Genomic DNA, 12539 nt, shown 5'->3' on the forward strand with positions numbered 1-12539 from the left:
CCTTCTGACCCCTCCCTTCCCCCTTCTAAAAAAAAGCCAAGGAAGATGGATTTGTGAGGGAAGGCAGAACAAAGGGAATTTAGTATCAATTAGGAGGATCTCGGGCCAAGCTGCAGCCAGCCCAGTGTGGCACTCTCTGTTTTATGTGCTCCCAGTTTTATTACCCTTCATCTCTCCTCCAGAACATAATTAATTCAACAGAAAAATTGTAAATATGGCTGGCTTGGATGATAAAATCTGGGATAATTGTAGCCGTGGAAAGTAAAATACAACCAAAGGGTCCCAACAAACCTAATTAGTCCCGATTCCCCACTGGGGATCGGATAGTCCTAGTACAACACCAAGCAGGGCCTAAGGATAGGAGACAGGGCAGATTGGGGAGAGGGAGAAGCTCTAGTATGGTCAAGGACCCTCAAGGCCCCACCTCCCTCACCACTCAGGCACCATACATTCTGGAGAGAAAAGACACATGATAGCAACATGGCCTGCAAGTTCTTTTGTCTCTCATCCAGAAATGTTTCTTGTCTCTATCATGTTAGAGTAGCAAGACCATAGAACACAGAATGTCAGAGCTGGGAGGGACTTTAAAACCCAGAAATGTCAGAGCTTGGAGGACTATTAGAACACAGAATGTCAGAGCTTAGAGAGCCTTTAGGACATTGAATATCAGAACTGAGAGGGAGCTTAGAACACAGGATGTCAGAATTGGGAGGGACTTTAGAACACACAATGTCAGAGCTTGGAGGGCCTTTAGGATATTGAATATCAGAACTGAGAGGGAGCTTAGAACAGAGGATGTCCGAGCTGGAAGGGGAAAAAAATATCTGGGCTGAAAGGAGTCTTAGAACATAAAACACAGAACTTTGAAGCTGGGAGAGATGATCTTAGAACATAGAATATCAAAACTAGAAGAAAACCTCCAAGAACAACATCAAACCACCTCCTTTTACAGAGCAAGAAACTGAAGCTCACAAAGGACAGGAGGCATTAGACAAGGTCACACAGACAAGTCCCTGTTTCCTCATTCTCAGTCCAAAGCTTTTCCCTGTACCCGATTAGGCCTCTCACATCTACCAGCTGTCCTTTTTCCTCCCTCCTTTCTAGGAAGGAAGCATTTCCTTCTGATCTGAAAAAAGTTGATGGGGGAGTTTAGAAGTAAATCCAACCCCTTGGGAACTGTCTGTCTATCCATGAAGCCTCTAGTCTACAAGGAACATAGTTTTGAATATTATTGTCCCATCTTACAGATAAGGAAATTGAGACCCAGAAAGGAGAAATGATTTGCCCTAAGTCACTCATTTGCTAAGCAGCAGAACCTGAGTTCAAATCCTGCCTGACACTTACTAGCTGGGCAAGTTGCTTAACCTATTTCATCCTCAGCTTCCTTATCTATAAAATGGTAATAACAGTACCAATCACTCAATAAACATTCATTGATCCCCTACTATGCGCCAGCATTGGGCTAAGCACCGCTTCTACCTCCCAGGGTTATCGTGAAGATCCTATGAAAGAACGTAGGCAAAGTGCCATATGAATGTCAGCTGTTTGAATTTATTGAGATTGAAGGAAGGGAATGCACATTTATATGGCACCCAATGTGTTCCAGGCACTGTGCTGAGCGCTTGTCCTCACCCTGCTGCCAGAGAAGTCTCCTATTGACCTTTGCCTCCTCCCTGGTCTGTCCCCAGTCCCTGGGGAGGAGAGGAGGAAAAGACCAACTTAGAAGAGTGTTCACATAATTTAAACTGATTTCTTTCTTTCTCTTTTTTAAGGACCTTTATGCATTAGACTTAGAACCCTACCGCTACTCTGGAGTGAATCTAACAGGGTTCCGGATCCTCAATGTGGAGAACCCCCATGTCTCAGCCATTGTAGAGAAGTGGTCCATGGAGAGGCTGCAGGCGGCACCCCGGGCTGAGTCTGGCCTGCTGGATGGGGTGATGATGGTGCGCAGGGCAAGGCAGGGTAGGGTGGCTGGCAGGGGAACTAGGGAGGGGTTCCTCCTGGCCCATCCATGATTACGATGACCAGGCAGGAGCAGCCCTGGTGAAGTTTGAGTCACCCTAGGGGGATAATCACTACTGAGTGGGAGGTGAGTTTGAACTGTATCCGTGCCAATCATCTACAGAGCTGGCACAAAGACTTCAGCCCCAGGAAGCTAAGTGGGATCCTAGTCTCTTCCTGACAGTACTAGTCTGGCAGGAAGAAGATAAAAGGTGGGTGTCTCTTTTAATGCTGATTTATCTGTTGGGGGGCAGGGAGAAGGATGAGCGGATAACCAAATAAATCAGGGCACCTATAATTATGTGTGCATATTTCAGTGCATATGTATGTTTTAATATGTGCATGTGTGAACTAGTATGCCTGTGTATAAACATGTTTTGTATGTATAGACATGTGCCTAATTGTACACGTGCATATGGAATAACATGTCATCTTTGTCATGCTGTGTACAAGCATCTTTGCAAATATGTGCCTTAATGTGTATATGTTTCAGAGAATGAAAAGTTTAGAACCAAGAGGCCCCTTAAAGACCATTTAGTCTCATTTAGACTTCCTTCATTTACAGAGTAGGATACTGGTCTTTTTCACCACACCATGTATTGTGCACATAAGCAGCTACTTGGGTGTTTTTTTTTTCTGTATACATGTGTGTGCGTGCATGTGTATATGTATATTTATATATGTGTGTATACAAATATGTGTATATATATATATATATATACATATACATGTGTGTATATGTATACACACAGATTCAGTGTGGTATAGTAGAGAGTGCCGAAGCTGGAGCCAGAAGACCTGGTTTCAAATCCTGTATTCAGTGTTTACTAGCTGTGTGGACAGAGACCTAACATCTCTGAGTCTCACTTTCTCCATCAGTAAAATGGGGATAATAATAGTGTAGTGATTATAACACAGAGGTGTTAATTGAGATAATGTATGTAGAGTACTGTGTATGTGTGTTGTATATTATGACTATTATGTGTGTACAGAAATAGGTGTGTTTGTGTATGTGCATGAAAGTACATATGCAGGTATATGTCTAAGTCTGCATGTATACACATCAGTGTGTGTGCATGTGTCTGCATGGAGATGTGAGTATGTCTGGATGCCTATGTGTTCATGTGAATGTGCCATATGGGCACCTTTCTATCCCTTATGTTGGATTTGGAACAGATGACTTTTCCCTGAAAGACTGAGCCAACAGTCCCATTAGACCAAACTGGACTTCCCTGGGAGGTAGTGGGGTTCCTAGGCAGCCCTCTCCCATCTTTAGTAGTTGGAGTAATATAGATAAGGACCTAGAGCAATACCTTGGGCCCTGGTGCTGGGAAAGTGCCACACCATGCTTTCTGCCTCAGTTTTCTCTGTCTGTGAGATGGAGAGGAGATCTCCATTGACCTGGACTGGTTCAGGAGCAGTTATCCTCCTTGCTCTAGGTCCCTTGGGCCTCCCAGGACTGAGTATAGAAGGATGTCTGGGGAGTGGGAGGGGTTGAAGAGAAGGGAGGGCCCCCTTGGCTTAGGGAAGCTGTTCTCAGCCCCGCTGCCTTCCCTGCCCTTCCATTCCAGACAGACGCGGCCTTGCTCTATGATGCTGTCCATATTGTCTCTGTGTGCTACCAGCGGGCCCCGCAGATGACTGTCAATTCACTGCAGTGTCATCGCCATAAAGCCTGGCGCTTTGGAGGTCGCTTCATGAATTTCATCAAAGAAGTGAGTATTCTTTGTATGGACCACCATGGAGGTGGGTAGCAAAGCTCTTAACCCAGGATGGGAGGGATTGAAGGACAGGGAGGAGGGAGGAAGAAAGGGCACACCTGTGGCCAGGGCCCTAGTCAAGGATTACTACAGCTTTGTGGACCAGATGGAACAAGCATTACCAGTGCCATTTTATTCTGAGGTGCAGAAGGGAGAAGGGGCTTGCCCACAGTCACAGTGGCAAAACCAGACCTTGAACCAATATCTTGTGTCTCCCACCCCAGTACTCTTTCAAATATACTAGCTATTTTGCTTTTATTAAGATTAAATAATGATGATGTCATGTTCCTGAAACCCTAATGTCCTGGGTGGCATGTATCCAGACCACCTACCCTCCAGGTACTACATAGGGTGGTTAGAGTACTGAGCCTGGAGTAAGGAAGACAAGTTCAAATTTGACTTCAGACTCTTACTAGATGTGTGTTCCTGGTCAATTTATTTAACCTATACTTGCCTTAGTTTCCCCAATTGAAAATTGGGGACAGTAATAGCATCTACCTCCAAGAGTTGTTTTAAAGATTGGATGAGATAGCATTTAGAAAGTGCTTAGCACATAGTAGATGCTTAATTAAGGCTTGTTTCCTTCCTTGCTTCTTAATGAAGGCCAAAGCATAGCAGTGCCTTAGTTCTAGAAAATGACCGATTAGCAGATCTAAGATCTGTCCAATAGCCAAGATCATAGAAGGCTAGAATCCTAACTTTGGAGTTGGAAAAAACTTCCAAGACTGCTTTAGTCCACTCCAAATCATGAGTCCCTTTTGGGATTGGCACTTAAAGACCTCCATTGACAGAGAACTCACTGCCCTCTAAAGCAACCTATTCCATGTTCCACAAGATTTTTTGTTTCCCCTAAGCTGAAATCTGTGTCTCCAATACTGTGACCCCAACGCATATACTTTTAGTTCCCTCCTCTGAGACCAAGGAGAAGTCTAATCCCTCTTCTCAATAACAGGCTTTCAAATACTTGAAGACCATCCCATCCTCCCTCATCTGCCCTTTTCCAGGATAACCACCTCCCAGTTCCTTCAACTGACCTTCATATGGCACAGTCTTCAAATCCTATACTATCTAAGCTACCGTTCCCTAGAAAACTGTCATATTGACAACACCCTGCCTAAAATGTGCCTTTAGGACAGAATGCAGTACTCCAAATGGAGTTTGCCCAGGCAGAGTCCTCCTCCCCATTTTGGTGACTGGGCTTCTGCTAACATAACTTAGCCACATAAGTGGCTCCCAATGCAGACAATATGTTTTCTCCCATTGAGATTTCAGTTTACTCCAAGTTCCAGGTTCCTGTCTCATGAACAGTTGACTCCCCCATACTGGTACAGCTAACTAAATCCAATACTCTTTTAACTGACTTTTCCTCCCCAAAACAATTTCCCAGCATGTACCTCTAGACCCAGCCAAGGCCCTCAGTGGGAGCCTGGGTCAGAAGAGAAAATTTGAAAGGGCCTCCTATTGCCTGTTCTTGCTCTATCTTTTCTCTCGCTCCTGTTTTCTGCCAGCCCTGGAGAGAGGATGGACAAGATCAGTGCATGGGCAAGGGAGGGAAAGGGATCCCCAGGGCTAAATACTTGACAGCCTTCAGCTGCCGGCAACCAGAGTTATTTACCTGAAGGCAGGAAAGAGCTTTAGGGATTGTGCCATAAAGCCAGGGATCCCCAGATGGGAATCTAGGGGCAGAGGAGAAGGAAGAAGGATCTGTTCAGTGCCTATTATGTGCCAGACATTGTTTTAAGTTCTTTACAAATATCTCATTTGTTCCTCAGAACAAGCCTGAGAGGTAGGTGCTATCACTAGTCTCATTTTAATGTTGAGGAAACAGACAAATACAGGTTGAGCGACTTAACTAGCATTATATGGCTAGCAAGTGTTGGAGGTCAAATTTGAACTCAGGTCTTCTGGATTCCAGACCCAGTGCTTTATTCACTACACCTCCTAGGTTCCATAGGGGTGTGACATACAGTAAAGATACAGGCCTAGATGGTTGTCTAACCCCTGATGGGAATCAGAAACCCAAACAGGACAAATAGTTCAAAGCACTGAAGAGCTTAACCAACTAGTCAGCTATCTCTGTGATTATTCATCCTTTTATGGCCCTGGAGGAACTGGTCTGTCATTGGTAGGAAGGGAGGACCTTCCATCTTTGGAAAAATGCCTGGGACCTCCCATTCCTATGTCTTGCATACACCTCCATCAGGAAGTTCTTTCTGAGGTCCATTTTTTATTCCTCTTGCTGTCCCATCCAAGCTTCTCATGGGCTTTAGCCTCTTCACCTTGGTTGGATCTGCGAGATCTTGGCATAGCCTTTGAGTATCCAGGATCACCTCCATGCCCTCATGGAGCTTCAGAAGAATACCTTAGTGGACAGGATTGACAATTGACTTCCTAAATGAGGTATTCACAGTTGGACATGACACTCCAGATGTGGCCTGACTTGGGCAGAGGACAATGAGATGGTCACCTCCTCCCCTCTGGGCACTGGGCTACTCTTACTGCCCCCTAGGACTGTTTGACTTCATCAGGTCCTACTGCTGACTCTCATTGTCAATCAGCCAATGAACACTTATTGGACACCAACTGTGTCCCAGGCACTGTATGCTGGGTATACCAAAAAAAAGGGCAAAATCAGTCCCTGCCATCAAGATGCTTACAATCTTATGGGGGAGACAATAAGCAAAAAAAAATATGAACGATCAAGATATAAACGAGATAAATTGGAGATAATCAACAGAGGAAATGAACTAGCATTGTAGGGGAGTGGGAAAGGCTTCCTGAAGAAAGTGGGATTTTAGCAGGCACTTTAAGGAAGCCAGGGAAGGCAGGAGAGAGAGTTGAGGGGAAGAGAGAGTTTTAGGCATGGTGGACAGCCAGAGAAAATGTCCAATTTTCTTGCTAGAGAAGGAGTAAGGAGGCCAGTTTCACTGGACCATCAGTGTGAGGGTGAATAAGCTATAAGATTAAAATGGAGGGGGAGAAGGCAGGTTATGAAGGGCTTTGAATGCCAAACAGAGGATTTCATATTTGATCCTGGATGTGATAGAGAGCCACTGGAGTTTATCAAATAGGGTGTGGGGGTGGTATGCGTGTGAGATGACGAGATTGTGATTTAGAAAAATCAATATGATGGCTGAGTGGAGGATGGTCTAAAGTGGAGAGAAACAAAGCCAGGGAGACCAACCAGTAGGCTATTAAAAGAGTGCAGGCATACGGTGAGAAGAGCCTGAACCAGGGTGATAGCAGGGCATACAAGAGAAGGGACAACAGATGTCATGAAAGGAAAATTGATGGGACTTAGCAACTGATTGGGTGAGAAGCAGGTAAGTGAATAGTCTAGGATGACTCACAATTTGCAAGTCTGGGTAACTGGGAGGATGATAGTACCTTAGAAAGTAATAGGAAAGTTCAGAAGAAGTTAAGATTTTAGGGAAAAAAGAATGAGTTTGGTTTGGACACATTGAGTTTAAGATGTCTACAGAAGATTCAGCTCGAGATGACCATTAGGCAGTTGGAGATGTCAAACTGGAGGTCAATGGAGAAGTTAGGGCACGATAAGTAGATTTGAGAATCTTCATCAAAAATATGATAATTGAACCCATGAGAGCTGATGAGATCACCAAATGAAACAATATAGAGGCAGAAGAGAGGGTCAAGGACAGAGCTCTTAGAACACCACCTGTAGCAAGCATGGCCTCTTGTTGTGGGATCAAAGGTGAGTGAGGAGAAATCAGGTAAGATCAGGGCAGCGCAGTGGTATAGTGACAGAGCAACTGGGCCTAGAGTCAGGAGAACCTGCATTTAAATCCATCCTCAGATACTTACTAGCTGTGTGATCCTGGGCAACTCACTTAACCCTGTTTACCTCAGTTTCCTTATCTATGAAATGGGCTGGAGAAAGAAATGCAAACCACTCCAGTATCTTTGCCAAGAAAACTCCACATGGGGTCACTAAGAGTCAGACATGAGTAATGGACAGAACAACAAAAGGGAAAGAACTAGGAGAGTCAACTAAAACCCCAAAGTCTTCACATCAGCTGGAGGCCACAGGGTGGGGGAGAACCCATTGGACTGGAAGGACAGAGGCCAGGATTCTAGTTATGGCTCCTTTGGTGGCTTTGTGGCTTATAACGTCAGTCAACATTTCTAACTTTCAGTTTTAAACACCTCCAGCTAGATGACATCAGAGGAACTAGATGGCATCAGGGGTCCCTTCCAGCTCTAACTCTCTGTGATCTTTGCTGTTAAACCAGTCATTCCACATTTGTGTTTGTGGAATGAGTTTACTTTATGAACCCAAGCATAAAACTTTACATTTATCCATACTGAATGCCACTATGAGATTTGGCCCATCATTCTAGCCTGTCACAATCTTTGTGGATCCAAACTCTTTCATCCAGGGTGTTAACTATCCCTCCAACATTTGCCATTCCCATTTATGCCTGTATTGGAGTCATAATAAATAAAGGTTGTAAGAGACAAGGGTGGGCCAAGGACAGAGTCCTGAGGCCACTATTAGAAAGCTCCCTCCAAGTTGACATGGATTAATAGAGCAATACTCTTTGCGTCCAGTTATTCAAATAGTTATAAATCTCTCCATCTTGTCCACAAGGCTATTTTGAGACACTGTCAAATGCCTTCTTAAAATCCAGGAATGCTATATCCTCAGCATTCCTCTGATCTACCCAATCCAGTAACCCTGTCAAAAAAGGAAATTAGGTTAGTCTGGCATGACTTGTTCTCAATGAACCCATGCTGGCTTTGTTTTCTAAGTGCTCCTGAGTCTCCCTTGAGCAATCTGCTTTCCTAGCCACAGCCCCTCCTTCCTCTGGCAGAGCTGGGGAAGGTAGCTTCTAACAGGTCAGTTACCTGCTCTAAGCAACAGAAAGTTCCAGTTCATCAAGTGTGTATTACCTCATGGTGGCTCAGGGTTGAGGAGATAAGGGCAGACAGGAATGACAGATGCTTCCCTGGCATTGAAAAGATCTTTGCTGCCCTGGCATTTTGTTTTATGGTTTCCTCTTGGGCTCAGAGAATGTGACCATTAACAGGCAGGGCCACTGTTCTTTAGGGGGCTACACACACACCCCTCTTCCCTCCTCTGCCACATGCTTATCCAGAGGAAGGCCCAGCTGGGAATTCCTCAGATGAGATTTCTCAAATCCCAGAAAGATGGAGGAACTGGACACAGGATGAGTCTGTCCCAAGGAAATCATCAATAGTGGTTGGGGTGGGGTGGGAGAGAGGAGAAAGGTGCTGAAAAAAACTCCTATTTCCAAACATTTGAATTATTCCAACAATTCCCAGTGTCACCCACAAGTAACAAATCCACTTACATCCTGGGCTGCTGAGCATTGCTGGAGAAAGTCTCAAAACCCTGCTGTTTGGGTCCTTGACAAATTCATGCTATTTAATCTCCCCAGGCTCCCACTGCTATTTGGCAGTCTTTTTATTCATCTCTTGTTAGCTCTCCATCAAATGTCTCAGTCTCTTCCAAACCTTTTTCCTCTCTCAAGTGTCCCCACCATCCACATCCCACCTCAGCAGCCACTTTACTGAGAAGGCTGAGGCCGTCCAAACTAAACACTCTTATCTCCTCTCCTTCGTGCCTTAAAACCTCTTAATCAATTTCATGGTACAAGCATTTTTAAGCAGCTGCCCAAAGGACCTTAGAGGAAGGCCTTGTCCATGTCTTTCCTAAAGTGAGGCACTCATAACTGGACACCATACTCTAGATGTTACCTGACCTGGGAAGAGGACAGCAAGATGATCCCTCCTGCACTACGAACACTAGACTTCCATTAATACTGCCCAAGATTATAGTAGCTTTTTGGCTGCTGACTCATATTGAGTTTGTGGTGAACTAAGGCTCCTCCAAGGTCTTCCCACAAGCTGGAGGAGACAGGATAGTGATGAGAAAAAAACAGTGGACTGAAAGTAAAGGGATCTGAATTCTAATTTGCACTTGATTGCTAGCTATGGGACCAGGTGATCCAAAGACCAAAGTGAAAATGGTCTCCAACATCTCCTCTCTCTTTTCTGAGAGGTTGAGATGACTATCTTTGTTGCAGAGGCGAACCACTCCACCTGTGCTCTTATTTCCATTCACACACACACACACACACACACACACACACACACACACACACACACTTAATCCAAGACCTTTCCCCCTTCCACATCCTATCTCTCCAGCGCATTTTACCTCTCTGTCTTTCAGCTGGCTCCTTTCCCTCAAACTAGCAAATATGCTCGCTTTTCCCCAATAAAAAAAACTTCCCCATGATGCACCCCCTCAAACTCCTTTTCTAGCTTTCTCTTCCCTTTCACTGATAAATCCTAAAAAGGATCATCCATGCTGGCTGCTTTAACTGCCTCACCACCCACTCACTGTTCAACCCTTTGCAATCTGGCTTCCCCTCTTCTCCATTCACACAGCCACCACCCCAATTCAAGCCCTCATTACTTCTCACCTAGACAATAGCAAATGAATCTCCCTGCATCCAGTCTCTTCCTTCTCTAATCTATCCTCCACAGTTGTCACAGTGAGATTTTTAAAGCATAGGTCTGATTGCATCACTCACCTGCTCAGTAAATTCCAGTAACTACCTACTGCCTCGAGGATGAAGTGCAAACTGCCCCATTTGACAATTCAAGCCTGGTTCCAGTTTACTTACTTAAAGGCGTCTTTTCACATTAATTCCCTTCATGTAGCCTTCAATCCTACCAACCTGGCCTCTTTACTGGTCCATCACCCATCTCTGCTTTTGCACGGGCTGTCTCCGCCTGGATTGCCCTTCTTCTTCATCTCTGCCTCTTAGGATCTCCACCTTCCTTCAAAATTCAGTGTAATTATCACCTCCTACTTCAGGCTTTCCCTGTTTCTCCTCAAATTCAAAAGCTTCCTTGTATTATTTTGTATATTTCATATCTGAGAAATAAACTTTTGACTTTTGAACTCATGAGGATGAATCTCCCTGATTCCAAGCCCGGTGCTCTATCCACTGTACCACCTAGCTGCCTCTACATTCTAATAAGGGAAGGCAGTAGATAAAGGGCAGCTAGACAGGAAAAGAGGGGCTTAGCCATGCTTAGAATGCTGGACCTCAAGTCAGAAAGACCTGTGTTCAAATCCAGCTTTACTCTAGCCATGTGATGCTGGACTTACCCTTTGTAAAATGTGGATAATAATAGTACTTACTTCCCAGGGTTGTTGTGAGGCTTAAGTCAGATAATATTTGTAAAGTGCCTGGAACATGCTAGGTACTTAATAAATGCTTGTTTCCTTCCTTCTGTATTTCAGCATATGGTGGTCAGGAAGTGCCTTAGGGACCTGGTTTGGGGGAAAGATAAGCTCTTTGAGGACAGAGACTTTTATTTTTGACTTTGTATTCTCATTGCCTACCATAGTGTCTGGCATATGGTAGGTGCCTAACCAAGGCTTGTCCTTTCATTGATTAATTCCATACCTACCACTCAACTGAAACTGCTATCTTTAGGGTTACCTCTTAGTTGCCAAATTAAATGACTTTTTCTCATTCCGTAGCCTTGTTGACATGATTGTCTCATGAGACTGACCATCTCTTCTCTTTGACTTCTGCCATCTCTCTCTGTCTCTCTCTCTGTCTCTCTCTCTCTGTCTCTCTGTCTCTCTCTCTGTCTCTCTCTCTCTCTCTGTCTTTCTCTCTCTCTCTGTCTCTCTGTCTCTCTCTCTGTCTCTCTCTCTCTGTGTGTGTTTTTCTCCCACTGATCTGCCTGTAACTTCTTTGTCTCCCTCACTCTTTTCCTCCTACTTCTGAATGTAGGTGTCCCCCAAGGCTCTATTTTCATATTTCTCCTCTTTTATTTTCTCTGTGAGGCAGCTAGATAGGGCAGTGGCCAGAGTACAGGATTTGTAGTCAAGAAGGAATGTGTTCAAATCCAGCCTCAGACACCAGCAATATCTATGTGACTCAATTCCTTATCTGTAAAATGAGGACAGTAGTATAGCCTGCCCCCCAGAGTTGTTGTGAGTATAAAATTATATAATTTGTGTAAAACTATTTGCAAACCTCAAGGTATTATATAAATGCTAGGTATTATTTTTTGATGCTTCCTTAGATGATTTATCCACTTCCAAGGCTCTAATCCCTTCTCCTCTTTGTGGAAGATTCTCAGATCTGTATTTCTAGTTCCACCCTCCCTACTATGCTCTGTTCCTGCCTACTGTGCATCTACATCATGTGTTTCCTTCTCTGACTTCATATTCGTACACAATCAAGTTCATCATCTGCCCAGCTATGATGTCTCCCTCTCTATCAGTCATACCACTGTCCCTCTCAACCATCCACGCTTGAAACTTTCAAATCACCTGTGTAGGCTCCTTGAAGAGAGAGACTGCTTCATTCTTTGTACCTTTGGCACCTAGTACCATGCCTGGCATATAAGAGTTGCTTAATAAATGTTTCTTGATTGGTCAGTTAATTAATTGATTGCCACTTTTTTCTTGGCTCTGATAGGTAAGCTTTTGTCCTTTCTTGGTCAGAACCAGACCACTTCCAAACCATGCTGAAATATGAAAGGAAGGAAGGAAGGAAACAAACATTTATTAAGCACCTAGCATGTTCCAGGCACTTTACAAATATTATCTGACTTGAGCCTCACAACAATTCTGGGAAGTAGGTACTATTATTATCCACATTTTACAAAGGATAAGACCAGTATCACATGGCTAGAATAAAGCTGCAGTTACTAGCTGTGTGACTCTGTGTGACTTAACCCCGTTTGCCTCAGTTC

General features: G+C 44.3%; 1 protein-coding gene across 1 annotated transcript in view; it reads left to right on the forward strand.

Moving 5' to 3' along the window:
- Positions 1-12539, forward strand: part of GRIK3 (glutamate ionotropic receptor kainate type subunit 3) — a 151186-nt gene that overhangs the window by 53215 nt on the left and 85432 nt on the right. The window contains exons 6-7 of the mRNA XM_036743758.1: positions 1773-1946; positions 3576-3719. Of these exons, the coding sequence (XP_036599653.1) occupies positions 1773-1946; positions 3576-3719 (318 nt within the window). The remainder of the gene's footprint in view (positions 1-1772; positions 1947-3575; positions 3720-12539) is intronic.

The sequence above is a fragment of the Trichosurus vulpecula genome, chromosome 2 (assembly GCF_011100635.1).
Source record: "Trichosurus vulpecula isolate mTriVul1 chromosome 2, mTriVul1.pri, whole genome shotgun sequence".
NCBI lineage: Eukaryota > Metazoa > Chordata > Mammalia > Diprotodontia > Phalangeridae > Trichosurus > Trichosurus vulpecula.